The sequence below is a fragment of the Euprymna scolopes genome, chromosome 3 (genome assembly GCF_053919585.1).
Source record: "Euprymna scolopes isolate OS-2025 chromosome 3, ASM5391958v1, whole genome shotgun sequence".
Taxonomy (NCBI): domain Eukaryota; kingdom Metazoa; phylum Mollusca; class Cephalopoda; order Sepiida; family Sepiolidae; genus Euprymna; species Euprymna scolopes.
In genome coordinates, this window is record NC_136484.1 from 45,844,556 (window position 1) to 45,863,000 (window position 18,445).

At 35.0% G+C, this 18,445-nt stretch overlaps 1 protein-coding gene across 1 annotated transcript in view; it reads right to left on the reverse strand.

Annotated features, from left to right (window-relative positions):
* Positions 1–3,057: 3,057 nt before the first annotated feature.
* The window catches only part of LOC145263276 (uncharacterized), a 33,258-nt gene continuing 17,870 nt past the window's right edge, over positions 3,058–18,445 (reverse strand). The window contains exons 5-7 of the mRNA XM_080120360.1: positions 13,121–13,404; positions 8,064–8,246; positions 3,058–3,547 (exon numbers count right to left, since the gene is read on the reverse strand). Coding sequence (XP_079976486.1) covers positions 3,464–3,547; positions 8,064–8,246; positions 13,121–13,404 — 551 coding nt within the window. The 3' untranslated portion in view covers positions 3,058–3,463. The remainder of the gene's footprint in view (positions 3,548–8,063; positions 8,247–13,120; positions 13,405–18,445) is intronic.

The following is an 18,445-nucleotide window of genomic DNA, read 5'->3' on the forward strand; positions in this document are numbered from 1 at the left end:
AACGCCTCAAACTAGAAAGTTTTATAAGAGGAAAAAAACATATACATCGGTACAGAAAAATAAAGAAATAAATAGAGCGAAGGATATAGAGATAGCAGGAGTGTAGGTCTGACTCCTTTAGTACTTGAAATAGTTTGTCCATCAATTTTTTATTGCTAAGTCTTTTGTTGGTTGGTTGGTTTTTGTTTTACGGCATATCAACCCTTTTCAGGTTATTTAATGCCGAATCCAGTGATTTTGAAGAAAAGTTTTTGATAGAATATATTCGTTTTTTTTTTCAAGTCGGTTTCTATTTAACTCATAGTTGGGACCCGAACAGGTACTACCACTCTGGGTCAAAGTGGACCTGGGAGCAATGACAATTAAGGGGTTGCTCCACACTCCCTAAAGTCCGCAAGCGGGGGCCTCACCATCGGATATAATTTAAGGTCATATCCAGGACCCACTCTTTTATGATGGGGCAGGATATATATATATATATATATATATATATATATATATAAACAAATGATTAATAAAATATCTTAAAAGACATCTTGAAAAAGGACAGACGTGTTTCAAATATTATCTCTATAACTTTTCTTTTAATGATTTGGAATTCATTCCATTTGCGCTTTTTTCCAAGGAACTCTGCCTTTTGGATGATTTTGGACCATTTGGAATTTACCCAGTGGATTGAAATTTTAAATTCGACCGTTTGGGATTTTACCATTTTTGGATTTTTACCCTTCACCGGACTATCCATTCATGTGAAATCTTTTTATTATTTTTCTTTTGCCTCCTGTTCCCCTTACCTCACCCTTTTTTAACCAAGTAAGATCTTTGACTTACTTGTAGTTTCATTAAATACTTTTATATGCAAAATCCGATCCTGTATATTTTGCTAATTCCTGCCCTCTGATGAGAAGGGGAGTATTTCTTCGAAACTCCGTGGATTAAGGACTATCCACTTATCTTGTGCTTCCTTTTTTAAAATTAAATATGTTTTTAACTCTTTTTCAAGATGTCTTTTAACATATTTTATTAATCATTTGTTCATATTATAAGCTCTATTTCCTTTTCGGTTTTATTGAGCTTTTTATATCTGGCTGAGTTTATTTTACTTGTAAATATTAACTCTTTAATATTTATAATATATTTTAAGTTTACCATTTTGATTACCTTAGTAAACTTATTGCAACTTTTATTTTTATATATATATATATATATATATATATATATATATATATATATATATATATATATATATATATATATATATATACTGGTAATTAGTAAAAACCTGAAGAGAGTGCTCAATACTATTGCAGAGCAAATATGTGTTTTATTTTTTATTACCATTTGATCTGTTTGGTTACATATGTTTCGGATGTTGGACCATGTTTACGATCCAACAGCCTCGTCAGACCTTACAGAATGGTTGTTAGTATTTGGAAGAAGTGTTTTAGAAGTACATTTACTGTATATACCTGGCTAAACAAGCAAAAGGCAGTCAAAATTTTAAAACCTAAAAATTGAAACTCCTCCCCCTCCTCTCTTTACCCCCCCCTTTCTTTTTTCTTTACCATCCTCTCTCCACCTCCCCCTTCCTATATCCATATATCTCCACCCACGCCTACCTGAATCTGCTACCCCCCCCGACACACACTGCAATCTAATGTATTTTAACCTTCAAAACTTAATATTGTCGATACCCGTCTCCCTCCCCCTTATTATCTCTTATCCCCTCCCTTTTTTTTTCTTGTATTTCTTCTAAAACGCTTCTTCCAAATATTAACAACCATTTCTGTAAGGTCTGACGAGGCTGTTGGATCGAAACATGGTCCAACATCCGAAACATATGTAACCAAACAGATAAAACGGTAATAAAAAAACATATATATATATATATATATTAGTGTTGGGACGATTAATCAGAATCGGAATCGGGAATCTGAAAAATCAACAAATTTGGGGGTATCAGAATCTGTATTGGAATCGAAAAAAGAGGTGCCTATTTTCCAATGCCAAAACAATTCTTTTATTTGATTTTGTTTAAAACAAAATCTTCGATTTCTGGTAATAATGATATAATAATAAATATTAATTGATTTTAAAATACTAGTAAAGCTAAAATCTATAGATCATCCCCCACAAGTGTAATTTTATGTTTAGGAAAATATCTGCATATTAAACATGTTTTTTTTTTCACAGAAATCGGGAAAAATAACAACTCTGTATCAAATATTTAGAGATGTTTAAAGAATCAGAATCGAAATCATTAATTATATCGGAATCAGTAATTGTATCAGAATTGGGAAAAATACTGGAATCGTCCCATCACTAATATATATATATATATATATATATATATATATATATATATATATATATATATACAAACACACACACACACACACACGCACACACACACATATATATATATATATATATATATATATATATATATATATATATATATATGTGTGTGTGTGTGTGTGTGTGTTTGTATATATATATATATATATATATATATATATATATATATGATTGGTTATTGTATTTTTTCGGGACATATCTTCTCCCTCATCACTTAAGTAAACGTAAGTAATTAAATACAGCAGAATCACTAAAAAGATTTTAAAAAGTACAATAACAGGGCTTACAGTTAAAAGCGATAAAATTGTGCATAAAAATTTGACAGGGTGTCGTAGCTCAGTGGTAAAACATCAGGCTACCAATTATGAATTACGAGTTTGATCCCTGTTAAAAGTTTAGCCATGCTGATGATGGGTTATACCCCGAAACACATGTACATGGTGTACATGCACGTAAAAAATATTCAACAAATATTTAAATAAAAAGATATGTAAAATATTTAAATAAAATACATTTAAATATTTAATAGATAAAATAATGTGTGTATATATGTTCCATTGTGTCCTGTTCAAATCCTGTATACTGTTTTCGTCAACGATGCTGATGAACCATAGTAAGTTTGAAGCATATATATATATATATATATATATATATATATATATAGTGCAAAATTTTGTTGAAAATTCAAAGACTCACGTTTTCTTTTTATAACCTTCATTTATTTCCTGCATTTTTCTATTACAGCTGTTTCATTAATGAGTTGGCAATTTTACGATTTATGTTTCCATAAAAATATCCTGTCACCACCAACTTCTCCAGATGTTTATCCATTAGATTTTTACAACAAATGGTATATTTTTTAACATGCTGGGCATCGTATTCGGGTAAAAAGATTTCCACAGTCATGCTTCCTCACTTCCTCCATCTTTTGGTGTTATGTAAAGATAGTTTTCCATTTTAACCCGTACTTTCGTATATATATATATATATATATATATATATATATATATATATATATATATATATATATATATATATATATATATATCCTTAATCTTTATATTTTTTTATATCGAACGGTATAAGTATTTGTTGGTTTGCATTATTAAACTTCTTTTTGTTGTATTTGAGAATTTCCGGAATTGATATTTAATTTATGGTTTTTCGTCTCTTCAATCATTTTCTTAACCTAAAAATCAAACAAAAATTAAAAATTTATTTTTCGTGTAAACGAAAGTATAAATTAAAACACAAGAAAAAAATATTCAAATTAAATATTGATTGCAGTAAAGATTGTCTGCTCTTTTTTTACTTCTGGTTTTTACTCTGCAGACGGGACGACACTAACAAGATAGATATGGTTCCTTCTTATTAATGATTATCTTCCTGTCTGATATAATAAACTCCCCGCCCCCTTTCCTCGTGTTAAGGAGGGTTTTCTTGTTCGCTTGATCATGTCTAATTATCCATCAAAATGGACAGCAGAAACCGGAAGTCAAAAAGAGCAGACGACCTTGACTAGACCGAAATATGTATTAGGTTAAGAAGAAAGTTCTTGCGGAATTTTAAATTTTAATTCCAAATTATATATTTTAAAATGTTTTCGTTATAATACCTTTACTTTATATATCATTTTAAAAAGCGTTTTTTGCTCTATCTAATCGTTTTAAAAACAATTTTGTCCTATATTCAGAACGTTAGCATACAAGATCAAAAAAAAGGGCAAATTCACACAATTTTCTTATTTCAATTCAAGCTAGGCTAAACAGCTGCTGAAATAGCTCGCAATATCAAGGAAGCCTTTTGTCAAAGACTACCATTGAATGCATAGCACAATGGTGGTTTAAGAAATTTTGAGGCGGCCACGAGTGTCTTGAAGATGATGAGTGCAGTGATCGGCTATTGGATGCTGACAACGATCAATTAAGAACTTTAGTCAAGCCCAAATCCACGCACAACTGTTCGATAACTTGCTTCCTAATTGGACGTAGCGTATACAATGATTTCCAACCATTTGGAAAGACAAAAACTTGATAAATGGGGGCCTCACAAATTGAATGAAAACCAAAAGAAACAATGTTATGAAGTGTCATCTTCCCTTTTTTACACAACAATAACGACTTGTTTCTCAAGCGGATTGTGATTTGCGATGAAAATGGGTCTTTTATGACAAATGGCGATGCTCAGCTCAGTGGTTAGACGCCGACGAAGCTCCACCATACCTTTTGAAACTAGAGTTGCACCAAAAAGAAAGTCATGCTTACTGTTCTTTGGTCTGCAATCAGTCTCATCCATTCAATTTTTTTAATGCAGGCGAAACCATTACGGGCAAAAAAAGTATAATCAATAAATGGGTGAAATGCATCAGAAACTTCAACAACAACACCCAGCATTAATCAACAGAAAAACGCCCAATTCTACTCCACGACAATGCCCGACCATACGTTTCTAAACCGACCCTGTAGAAGTTGAACGAATTGGACAATGAAACTCTGCCTCATCCACTATACTCTCCAGACCTCTCACCTACCAACTACTTTTAAAAGCATCTCAACAACTTTCTGCATGAGAAATGCTTCAAAAAGCTAAGCGATATCAAAAACACCTTCAATAAAGTTTTGTTTGAACCAAGATATGTTCATCTGAATTTAAAAGTTAAAAACTGCAAGAACTTTTTTGTCAACCATACATATATATATATATATATATATATATATATATATATATATATATATATATATATATATATTGTTTTTGTAAACTATTTTTCACCTCAAATAAGGTATATTACGACTTGGAAGTAAGAGACTAGTATTCGAATTTGTGTCTTACGGGAAACTGTTGCGGGGTTGAGCAGTGAAATGTTAGATTATATTCCATGTTAACTTCAGCAGGTTAATACAGTTATAGAAGCAGGAAGGGAATTCTAAAGTTTAGCAGTCCGAGGGAAGAAACTATCAAAGTAAAATGTTTTCCAACATCTAGGGACGTCAACCTGTAAAGAATGGAATTATTTTGCTTGTCGGCTATTTATTTTTTAAGCAAAAATATAATCGCGTAAATGATGTAGAAAAAATTTTGTAAATATCCATTATTTTAGAAACTTCGGACACTAAATTTTAGACATTTTTTTAGATATTTTTAGATATATTTTATATATATTTTTTATATATATTCGTGGGTTTGTAACTTGTAGTTGCTTATCATGAACAACAGGAATGTTGCAGGTACACATATGTACAACTTGAACTTGTTCTATCGGAGTGCCTGACTAATAATTTTGTGCTTACAATGAAGAAATTATTCAATGATAGTGAGAAGATATTGATAAACAAGGCTATAGTTACAGGAAATTCGTGCAAACAGAAAACGACTATATGTGATGCAATGATAATAGAAAGGAACTTGTTCACCAAGGTGCACAAAGGAAGCTAAAGTAGGATTGTTAATCAAGGTATGGTAGTGATTGGAACAAAGGGCCGTACAATAGAGTTCAATATATTTAGAATTAATTTGGGAAGTGGCAATGAATTTTTCGGATGTGTATGACAGTTAGGGAAAATTTACAGACAGTCTTGAGCTTGCGACAGTTAAGAGCAGTTTCAAGCTTGGGACAGTTAAACGCAGATTGTAGCTCAGAGATAGGCTGACATACAACTGACATGACGAACATGACCTCGAAAGAAGACGTAGATGTGGACTTTTAACACTTAGAGGGATGTTTCCTGGGATGGTGTCACACACGTGCCCAAAGCTCAATCGATATGTACAGAATGCGTTGGTGTTTTTTGATCGCTCGAGTTTATGTTTTGGGTTGTTTTATTTTGTATACTTGCTCAGTTCCTCAACGCACAACTGCAAGAAAAGAAGACAGTGGAAACATCTTTGGAAGTCAGTGTTGTTGCAAATCAGGGTAGCCCTAAATATATATATATGCTCTTTGTGTAAACAAATCGAGCTTAGGTATTTCGGACGATGTCAAAACATTGTTAATTCACTACTCGCACAGCAGCCACTGATTAGCGTAATGGTTAGGAGCCTTGACTCTCGTACAGGCAGTTGGGTTTCAATCCTGGCTTGATGTAGTTGCCTGTCTAGTCGCACTGATGAGCTGTGAAACAGGGAAACAGTACTGTATGTGGATGACTATATATATATATATATATATATATATATATATATATATATATATATATATATACAATATCACAGATCTTTTAAAACATTGCTTTGTTTTTTTATTTGAATCTTATTTTAAATCAGGCCTGCAAATGTTTTCATTCAATTTTTTTTTATTTACAAGAGAGTCACCACTTATCAAGATCAAAAGGCCACTTGAGGATGAGGGTTAATAAATGTAAGGTGATAGTGTAGTAATCCTTAATGCTGTAGATTGAATAAGATTTGGATTATTTAAGGAGACAGCTCAACAAGAACTTGTTTACATTGGACTTCAAGGCTACCATATTATAATTGAAAATTAGGGGCTTCTGTGGTGGCTCTAGGGCCTTTCCACTCAGGGTAAGCTATGGTCCAATTCAGTTCTAGTTGCACCATCCCAGGAATTATTTGTTGTAACATAGCACGGACGTGCATATGCAAATGCATGCAAAATAACATAGAAAATAATAAACACTTTTTAAAAAAGATCACGTTAGAGATGGGAAGAACGTTCGAGATCACATTAAAGGTGTAAATGGCGTTTGTGACTACGGTTACGTGAGGGACGTCACAGCGGTAACAAGAGAATAAGGAAATAAATGTTGTACAAAAAAAAACAAGCGAGTTAAAGTTCTTTTCTATTTATTGTCTGCTTCGCAATTGAGGCATGCAACATGTTGGTTCCTGGACAATGTTATAAAGTTCACTTCGGCACTAAATTGAAAATTAGGGGTTGCTCTCCTAACACTAAGCCTTTTCACTCAACGTTCAGTTCAGTTTTAATTGCACCATCCCAGGAATTGCTTACTCTCTTTGAGGAAGAATTAGTTTATTGCCAATTTCTTGAACCACTCATACTAGAAATGCTGTTCATGATTATTTTTGCATGGGCAAAAATTACCCCCACATTTCGGTCTCATGCCAAAATGTTCTTTGCATGGATATTTTTTCTTTAGCTTGTATTTTTTTTTATGTATTATTAAATATTTTCCTTCTTGTGGTTCTCTTATGTAAAATCCCAGTTGACTTTATATTTTTCCTTTTTTTTTACCTTTTATATGTGGTTCTACCGGATCAGGTTGTCTGAAGATATCAGCTTTTTGGCCTAAAATGCCCAAGACATTAGTGCTATTGTTTTTCTTTTACCTTCCATTTTGAAAAACTCAACCATGTACAGCAACACAAAAACAAAAGCAACAATTCTCCTCTACAAAACAATCAGACCAAACACCATGAATAAATATTTTAAGATATAAAAGAACGCAAGTAGTGTCGAGTTGCAAAGTTAGAACGATAACAAAATGGCTAGCATAAAACAGTCATCTTGGAAGACTCGATAATGGGTCAAAACTCAAAAATGAAACAAAATACTGATAGAAATTCACTCAATAAATGTCTCGGTGACAGTTATTGCGTGTTCTGTTTCATTTTCGAGTTTAGAGTGATTACAAAGACTCCAAAGAGGGCCGTTTCATGTCTGTCTCTTTTTCGGTTTATTGTCTGTAGTAAAACAATGTCTACGTTGTCATTAATCAGAAACTTACCCAAGTAAACAAGACCAATGCCATTTCACTCACACAACACATGTCTTCCACTCGTAACATCCCCAGATTCGCCTCAGCTGCTCTCGCTGATTTCAAGGAGACGCAGTGCGGACTGCAATTCAGGATTCTTCGAATGAATGGATATTTGAAGCTTCTCATTAAAACAACTATTTGCTTCCAATCCTGGAGAGAGAAATAAGAAATGTTACTCTTGTAGTGTATGTCACTGATGCAAAGTAAACAGCTCTCATTGGCTAAGAAATTCATCGTTTTTCAGAAGAGAATTTGGAACGTTAAAACCAATGCAAATTAGAAGAATTATGTAATGTAGGAGTTATATTTTAACATCGACCTGATGTTATATATGAAAGTCTCTCAAAGAAACAATAGAAAGAAATTCGACACAAGTTTCTTGTTTTTTTCTATTAGTTGAAAAGAAAAGGCATTTATTACTGGTCGTTTCTACACCAAGCCGCTTGACGCACGTCAATGACAATTTTGTCGCATTACTGCTTTTGCCATCGTGGTCAATAAACAGTTCTTTTAATGTGCAGCTATAACCAGGTATGAAACTTTTAATTAAGTATCAAAAAGTTGACTGGCGAAGTTAATTAAATAATAATTAATTTAATTATGATAATAATTGTTTTATTGAACAGTATAAAATTCGTTTGGGTAGCAACACTTTTTAAGAACCAAATGTAATAAACTGTCATTGAGTGCAAAGAGATGATGACCCGAGAAAGAACAGGATTGACCGCTAAGTCTCTCTCTCGGTTCAAAATGTTGAGATCCAGCAACAAGCAAGAGCAAGATAGTCAGCAACAAGTTAAACTGTCAATAAAACAAAAACCATCTGCAGGTGTATCGACCTTTCAAAATTATAAAAACATTATTAAAATAAATTCGTTTTAGGAATCCAACATTTTAAGTGCAAGGAGATTGTGACTCGAGCAATGACCTATAAAACTAAAACAAAGTGCAGGTGTTTGCACTTGCTGCAAAAATCATCATTTTCAAAATTATAAACAATAAATATATTTCTAAGTTGGCAAACATTGTGGGTCGGCCTAACTTGGAATTAAACACAAGTTTGGCACAAGGCTGGGCGGCTATACATCGTTAATCAACTAATCACAGAATTGCTCCGTATAGTGCCCCCCCCCATGACTGCAACAAATTGGCCGATTATCTAAAACCAACCAGAGGCTAACCAGGGTGATTGTTACGACGATAGCGATTAGTCGGCAATCCCCAATGGCTGACCAATCAGAGACTGATTGTTCAAGGATTCGGACCAATAAATAGAAGATACCCAAAGCGAAAACTCGAGTTGGTTCATTTTTTTGTCGCCGTTTAAAGAACCAAATCCGTTGCCACTCCGTTCTACATCATTTACTCTGTTTAATTGCATTTAAGATTTTCTAAGAAAACTTTATTTCGTCAGTCAGCCACAATCACTCCCATTCCGTGGTGTTTTTGAAGATTGTGTTAATAAACGTTGTTATTGTTTATAACAAGCGCTTTCTGACATTTTCTTTTGTTTGCTTGGCAACTTTTCCCTCCAGCAACAACCCAACCTTTGTCGACTGGACCGTACTCATCTCTTCTTTCTACGGATCTTAAAGCAACGTGGGCGTGGAAGGAAACAAAGAAAGACCAGTCGAAATATGTGGTGATCACGAAACCATCGGCCAACTCGGGTTCGTGAAGATATCGTACCACGCTATGTTCTTAATTCGTTCCTCTGTATACGGTCGTCAGAAAATATTGTTAAAGTTTAGAGTTTTGCACCTTGTTTAAAAGTTCCTGTCGTGCCTGTTGTTAAAAAAAAAATCTGCCATATCGACTGCTTAACTCGTGCTTAAAAGTTACACTCTCTCTCTCTCTCTCTCTCTCTCTCTCTCTCTCTCTCTCTCTCTCTCTCTCTCTCTATCTATCTATCTCTTTTTTTGTTAAATAGAAAGATTATGCAATGATAGTTGCAAATGAAATGAAAAATTATTGTGACGAGTAATTAATAACACAGATGTTAGTCTTTAACATTACAAGAAAATCTATAAAAGAAATCTATAATATAAATCTCACCTGTGTGTTTAAATGTATGTATGTATGTATGTGTGTATGTATGTATGTATGTATGTATGTATGTATGTATGTATGTATGTATGTATGCACCTATTAGTCCGAACCAAACGATCTATTTAACATGCAGCAAAGTTTGCAAGTCTACTGCTGGTTTGAGAAGACGTGATTGTTCATAGAAATACCCTTCAACCTGCAGAGGAAGTCAACTCGATGGAAATTGCTCAATTTGTATGTCACATCTGCTTCAAGATTTGCAAATCTGCGGTGGGAGTGCAGAGTCATCTTAGATGGCATGGACGACAGGATTGGGACAACTCAATGTGACGGTGATCATCTGGAAAGATGTAGCAATCATCATCATCACCATCATGTATGTATGTATGTATGTATGTAAAGCGAGAGACCAGTACCCGCATTAAGCTGGTCTGCAGTTTAACTTTTTGCTGGCTATCTTGCTCTTGCCTGTTGCTGGATCTCAACGTTTTGAACCAAGAGACTTAGCTGTCGTAAAAAGCTAAGACCCTGTAACATCATCTGTGTATAGATACTCCCTCAGACATTTGTCTATTAAAATGGTCCTGTGGCGATGGAAGTCATTTTTGGGCTCATGAACTTTAAGTGTCTTAGGGAATGGCACTCGTCTGACAAGATTTTGCAATCATCATGTATGTATGTATGTATGTATGTATGTATGTATGTATGAGATTTAGCTGTTGTACAAAGCTAAAACTCTGTAACATCATCTTTGTATAGATATTCCCTCAGGCATTTGTCTGTAAAAAATACACCTGTGGCGATGAAAAAGTTGTGAAGCGTGTAGGCCTGAAATGATGGAAGCATGTAATAATTGATCTGCCATCATTATATGTATCTATGTGTATATGTATGTATATGTGTATGTATATACATGTGTATGCATATGTATGTGTGTATATGTGTATATATGTGTATATATATACATGTGTATGTATATGTATGCATATCTATGTGTATATGTATAAAAAGGGCGAATGAACTCATTTTGGGGTCAACGGCCAACTAGCACCGTGTATATTTGTGTGTGTGTATATGTGTATTGGGGTAGAGAGGGCTCCCGTAAGCCGTGGTGAAGGCAACCTTTCTAAGAGGAGCAAATCTCTGATTTAAAAAACCATAAAGCGGAAGACCATTACCCGCATTAAGCTGGTCTGCAGTTTAATTTGTTGCTGGCTATCTTGCTCTTGCTTGTTGCTGGATCTCAACATTTTGAACCGACAGAGAGACTTAGCTGTCGTACAAAGCTAAGACTCTGTAACCTCATATTTGTATAGATACTCCCTCAGGCATTTGGGCTCATGGATTTAAATGTCTGAGGGAGTGGCACTCGTCTGACAAGAGACGTTGCAATCATCATGTGTATATATACATGTGTATGCATATGTATGTGTGTATATGTGTATATATGTGTATATATACATGTATATGTATATGTATGTATATGTATGTGTAGATCTATATCTATATCTGCTTGAGTGTGTGAATTCACCGGCAGGACTAAAAAAGTCATTTTCGGGTTCATGGACTTTTAGTGTCTGAGGGAGTGGCAATCGTCTGACAAGACGTTGCAATCATCATCATCATGTATGTATGTATCTCTCACCAAAAACTTTCGACAGAGGCGATGGATTTTTATTAGATCAGTATCATTTTGAAGCTTGACCCTTCAGACGACAAATATAAAGAATTTGGCCAAAAACATTAATTCCTTCACCCTCAACTGGGCAGTTTTCTACAGGGAGGGTCGTTTTTTTTTTCGCTGACAACATTTGCAAGTTATTCAACCATAGCGTTCACAAAGTCGCATAAAGGCGTTATTTCAACCGCCCCTGACGTCACAACCACGGTAGGCACATCGGTAAGACAGTTTGTTTTTGTTTTTTTGTTTTTTTCACCTCTTTTTCCTCTGGCGTGTTACGGGTCCAAGCCTGCTTATTACCCCTATTTACTTTTGCTCAACACAAACCTCCAAACACCTGGGCAACGCCGGGCATCTAGGCTAGTATTTAATAAAATATAAGTATTATAACTTCCCTAGATATTACATCCAAGCAAAGAAGTTTTATTTCCCTTGTATCAGTGATGTACTCTACAAGAGCAACATAAAATCAAACGTATGTGGATCTAATCACTAATAGTAATGGTCTTATGAAAGTGGGAATATTTTAAGGATCTGCTTTTCCTGCTGGTGATTAAATATGATAATCCTCAATCTGAGATCTAAGATATTAGTTCATGTAAACAACCCAATATGTCGAATGATGCACAGTAATTTCGCAATCTCAATCAAGTTGTTGGTGAAGGACCAGTCAGTAAAATCTAAGTTTAAATCGGGCAATACTACGTCACAAAAAAAATAGCCGTGTTAAAACTGTTGAAGACAGTTAAACCTGGACAACGAAAATACTGGCCAATGACTTCAATGTGGATCATTCGATCATAAATTAAGCGACAATAAAAAAGAGATATTCTGCCTTATTGCTATTTCAAACTTCTCAAAAAATTATAGAAATTAACTGAGTGATCCTCCACCACTAACTCTCACGGCTGAAATATTATTTTTTGTTGAATAAAATTTATTGAAAGAAACAAACTCAATAGTTTTGAACCAACACAACAACTTGATTATTTGCATATTTTTCTTGTAGTTATAGTCAAGATTGTCCGCTCTTTATGACTTCCAGTTTCTGCTCCGGAGACAGGACGGCCATAACAAGCAAGCTATTGTCCTTTCTTATCAATGATTATCTTTCTCTCAGATAATGTGAAAGACCCTCTCCTTTCTCCATATTAAGAATAGCTTTCTTGTCTGCTTGACCATGTTTGATTATTCAGCTAAATAGACAGGCTGAAGTCAAAAAGAGCAACCTTGATTATAACCTCGTTCTCTTCTTAAGTGGTAAAAAAATCGATGTCTGTTAAGAATTACCTACCTTGAGTTCCTCTTCGGGTACGTTTAATATAAGAAATACTGATCTCATCACCATGGTGACACCCTTGGGTGGATTGCTGTAAGATTTAATTTCTGAAATGGCACGATGATTAAAAGAACCGATTGTGGTGCGAATTGCATCAAGTTCGTTAATCTTATTCGATATTTTCTTATCTTGGTTGGTCTTTTCGTGTAACCTGTCGTCAAATATAACTTTTGTTTGGTCTTCATCTGAAGTCACGGCAAGATATTCATTTTCTTCCACTTCCAGTGCCTTAATTAAATCTGAAAATACGTAAGAAGATGTATTTAAAAACCTCAATGTTCTTTTATATGACAGTAACACATGAAAAAACAGTATTCTATGTTTTATTTAGAAGAACTCAATAAGTATAATACTTGACTTTTGCCCTAAAACCTTATTCAAAGTAGGACTGAGATTCTATCCGGCAATTTAAAGTCTTAAAAGTTTTAAGAGTCACGATAGTAAACGCCTATCAGACAGTTTTAATCTGTTAATGTCTATGTTAGTAAGGTTTTGTCGTCACTTTTTGTGTGTCTGCGTATATGTGTGTTTCTCGTCTCTACATGACTTATTATATGACATTATTATATTTGTATTGTGAAAAGAATTGTGTTTGAAGGCTATTACAATGCAGATTGTAGGAAATACAGTGGACACAAGTTACTGTATAAAAGAATAATGACAGCAGGTGTTGATGTCACGAATTATCGAGAATAAAATTTTATTCTCTATCCTGTACGACACATTATGTTGGTAAATAAACATGATATAATTGAAAATTATTGAAATTTCTTCAAATTTCCGTCAATATTGTCATTATTTATTTATACGTTGACTCGTGTCCATTGTATTTCACACAAATTGTATTGCCATGACCTTCAAATACAATTCCTTTCAAACTACGCACAATGCGTGAATTTATATTATTTGAATTGCATGAACTACTGTTCTCTTCATGATTGTTATTCTCACAACGTTCCGACCTACTTTAAGTGCATCTTGTCGAGCTCAGAAAGATTTCTGTCAAACTCGGGAATCTTTATGGGTTTCAAACAAAACTCTTGGTTTTAATCGTGAAATTGTACAGCACAATCACGTTGACACACCGGTTCTCGCCAGATCACCAAAGTTAAGCAACTTTGAGCCTGGCCAGTACCAGATGGGTGACCATTTGTGAGGGCTAGGCGCTATATGTACCTTCTGGGAAGGTTGGGCGTGGGGCCAGCACCCTCACCCCGAAAAAGAACTCCTTTGCTACAAAAGCATTTATAAAGTTGTGGATGGCTTATGTCTCTCCAGGGGCTCAAGGCTATAGATTCTCCATGAAATTATCGTTTTTTCAACTCGTCAAATATGACCGGATGGAAGTCTTAAGTAATTCGTAATTGCATTCTTACTATCTCCCACACTGGGAATTGAACCCTCAACTTTCAGAAGACCTGTAGCATAACGGATATAAGTACCATGTTGTAATCATTTTTAAGTGATAGTCTTCTGTGGGGTTGAACTTCAAATCTCAGTGTGGGCGATATTTTGAGTGCAATTATGAATTATTTAAGAGTTGTGCCTGGTCATGGCTGACTAAATGAGAGAAAGATACGCCAAGAGATTAAAAAAAGTGTTTCGCTTTCAATTCCGTGCAGGTTCCCGAGTTCAACAAAATGCACCTGAAGATGGTTAGAGATTACATCAGTAATCATAAATAATATCCCAGATAAGAACAATGGTCAGAATAATCCAAATTATCAATCTTCATCTACAAATCCCAGAACATTATTTTAATAGGAGAAAAAGTTATTTACTTTGTGACGCTTCTAAATTTAATAGGAATTTCGAAGCATTTAAACTGTACAACAAATTGTAATCATTGAAAAAAAAAACATTATATTCTATTTTTCAAAAAAAAAAAAAGAATTAAATTATGCAGTTAATCAGGCATATCTCCTAACAACGCTGCCGTCATCTTTTCAGCTGCCCATGCTGTTCAGTCCTTTCCACTAAACAATTTACAAAATTACCGTATCTTAATTTTTTATGACTAAATAGAAAAAAAATGGTTCCTTGTTTTTTGTTTTTTCTAACTACGCTTATGACAACGGACACGAATTTTTAGGACTATTTGGTATTTTTACATGACAATTCACTAAAAAAAATATCGTATTATTATTATTATTATTGTTGTTGTTGTTGTTGTTGTTGTTGTTAGTATTGGTAGCATTGATATTTTTGGTCTTATTATTATATTCCATTCCCTTATATCAAGTGATACTAAGCACCTTAAATAAGAATGAACACCTTAAATGATAGTGTCCGTCAACGGCTGGCGGTGACCGACATTAGAAGACATACGATGTGCCCGCCAGTGCTCACCTCTGATCACACGTGGTCGCCAGTGCTCACCCACGTCAAGAAGTGACAGTAACCACAGCCGATTTCATGTCTGCCAGTGCCCAACAGTGTATACCAGTGTCCAACAGTTGAAGACAGACGATTTCATTTAGGAGCATTCCAATGGAGGTTGACACTGATCATGACCGCCAATGAGTTCCACCAGTGAACATCAGGTCCTGCAATAATCGCCACATGCCAGCACTTATCACCAGTAACCACCTAATTTTCCAGAGCCGGTCATGGATCTTACTAACAATCGTAGGTTAATTTGTTTGGGGGGTGGCCATTTACCAAATCTATTCTGGTTTTGTGTCTTATTTCAACTGGGCAACACAGATACACGGGTCTTACTCAGATCAACAAAATTAAAAAGAAAAAGTGACAGGGATAAACAAGATAAAAGAGAATAGAAGAAGATGGAAAAGTGGAAATGAAACTCACAGGTAGAGGATAAACAAGAAACATGAAGAACTGAAGCAAAAAAAAGTAAAAAAAAAAGGAAGTTAAGATGATACAGATACACATCAGAACAGTACAAGCAAAACAAGACCTTTGAAAACAATGAAAGTCAAATCTATCAAAATGTAAACGGAGGAAAAAGAAAAACAGAACGACTGAACCATAAGGAAACAAAACATTAATGGCGTAAGATATAGGAAGATCGGAAAGATCACAATAAGAATGTCGAATGGCTGAAACCCATGAAAGAAGAATTACAACAAAAGAGCCAGGTACGTCCAATGATGGAATACTGTTGCCACATCTGGGCAGGAGCTGCTTAAAAGGACTTGTCCTGCCTTGATAGGGTTCAAAATAGATTCGTGGCCTCGTGGGAGATGTCCTTTTCTCTTCGCTGCAACCTCTATCTCACAGAAGAGGTGTTGCGAGTTTGCCTCTGCTTTATCGTTATTTTCATGTAAAGTGTTCGACTGAGCTTCAATCTATGGTCCCCCCTCGCCAAACTTTCACTCCTCTAACTAAAAACACTATCAATAATTCCCCCCACTCTTTATCTGTGCCTAAACCTAAACGTAGATTCCATGATCAAAGCTTCTTTTTTAGAACTGCACGCCTGTGGAATTGTCTTCCGTTTTCCTGCTTTTCAGCTGTCTATAATATGGTTGTCTTCAAGTCGAACGTGAACAAGTTTCTGATGAGCCGTTCCACTTAAGTTAACAAATTTACCGAACTTCCATTACTATCGATTACTATATTATCATTTTGACTACTGTACACTCTTTACCCATTATCCTTGAGTGGCCTCTCGGTCTTGATAACTGGTGATGCCTATGTAAAAAAAAAAAAGGGAAAGAGAATGAAATCAGCAAGGAAATCCTCAAGACAACCCTACGAAAATGGGAAATTGGAGAGCACCAGATCAGGAGAGAATACACGCATACTGGTTCAAAAGATTCACGACACTACATGAAAGACTAATTCAGAACCTGACAATATTTATCCAGGAAGCAAACACAACTGACCAAAGGTAGAATCACACTTGTGCAAAAAGACACAGTAAAAGGAACCGTCTCCAGCAACTACAGGCCTATACCATGTTTACTTACAATATGGACAATACTTACCGCATAACTAAAAGAATAAATCTATCGCTCCTTTCATGATCGTAGACTACTCCACAAGGAACAGAAAGGATGCCAAACGGGAAAAAGAGGAACGCATGCTCTAGTATACATATACCAAAATATCCTGAAGGAGATAGAACCAAGAAAAGAGATAATAACCTTAACATGGATCGACTACAAGAAAGCGTACGACACGATCCCTCAAGCATGAATAATAGAATGCTTGTGAATATACAAAATACCAGACAAGATTATCAATTTGATAGAAAATGCAATGAGAACATGGAGACTTGAACTAACAGCGTATACACAATACATAACTGATTTTAAAATATAAAGGTATCTTTCAAGAAGACTCCCTATCACCACTGTTCATCATAACCACGGTGCGTCTTAACAATATACTAAGAAAGTACCAAGTCGGATACAAATTCACTAATACAGATGAAAGAATGAACCATTTAATGTACATGGACGACTTGAAACTGTTTGCAAAAAACAAGAAGGGAGTAGACACGCTAATAAATACAACGATTATCTTTAGTCAGGATATCCGAATAGAATTCGGTATGTGAAAATGCGCACTGCTGATCATGAGAAGAGGAAAACTGGGGACAACGGAAGGCATGAAACTACCCAACCAAACTAAATTGAGGGCACTAGGTGAACATGACAGCTACAAATATTTGGAGTTCTGGAAACAGACATGAAAGCTACAGAAATGAAAGAGAAAATTAAAAAAGTATACATCAGAAGAACAAGAAAACTCATTGAAACTAAACTATATAGTAGTAACCTAATAAAAGGCATAAACACATGGGTAGTGTCACTAGTAAGATACTATGGACCGTTTATAGATTGGACCAAAGAAGAACTGGGGCATCTCGATCAGAAGACTAGGAAACTTATGACCATGCACAATGAACTACACGCAAAGGGTGATGCCGACCGATTCTATGCGAAAAGGACAGACGGGAAAAGAGAACTGGTTCGCATAGAAGGGTGTGTGTATGACACAAAAAAAATTGGAAAAATACATACTGCATAGTAGTAACCTAATAAAAGGCATAAACACATGGGTAGTGTCACTAGTAAGATACTTGTGGTTAGAAGCAAGAAAGAGAAGTCTTACCGTGGGTGCTCAGCGAGTGAGTTCAGGCGAAGAAAAGGAAGAACAAACATGGCGGCCAGCATTTTTATTTCGTCTTTTCTCCCGTATGGCACTTAACATGGCCGTTCAGCTCTCGAAAATCAGGGACCGTTTATAGATTGGGCCAAAGAAGAACTGAGGCATCTCGATCAGAAGACCAGGAAACTTATGACCATG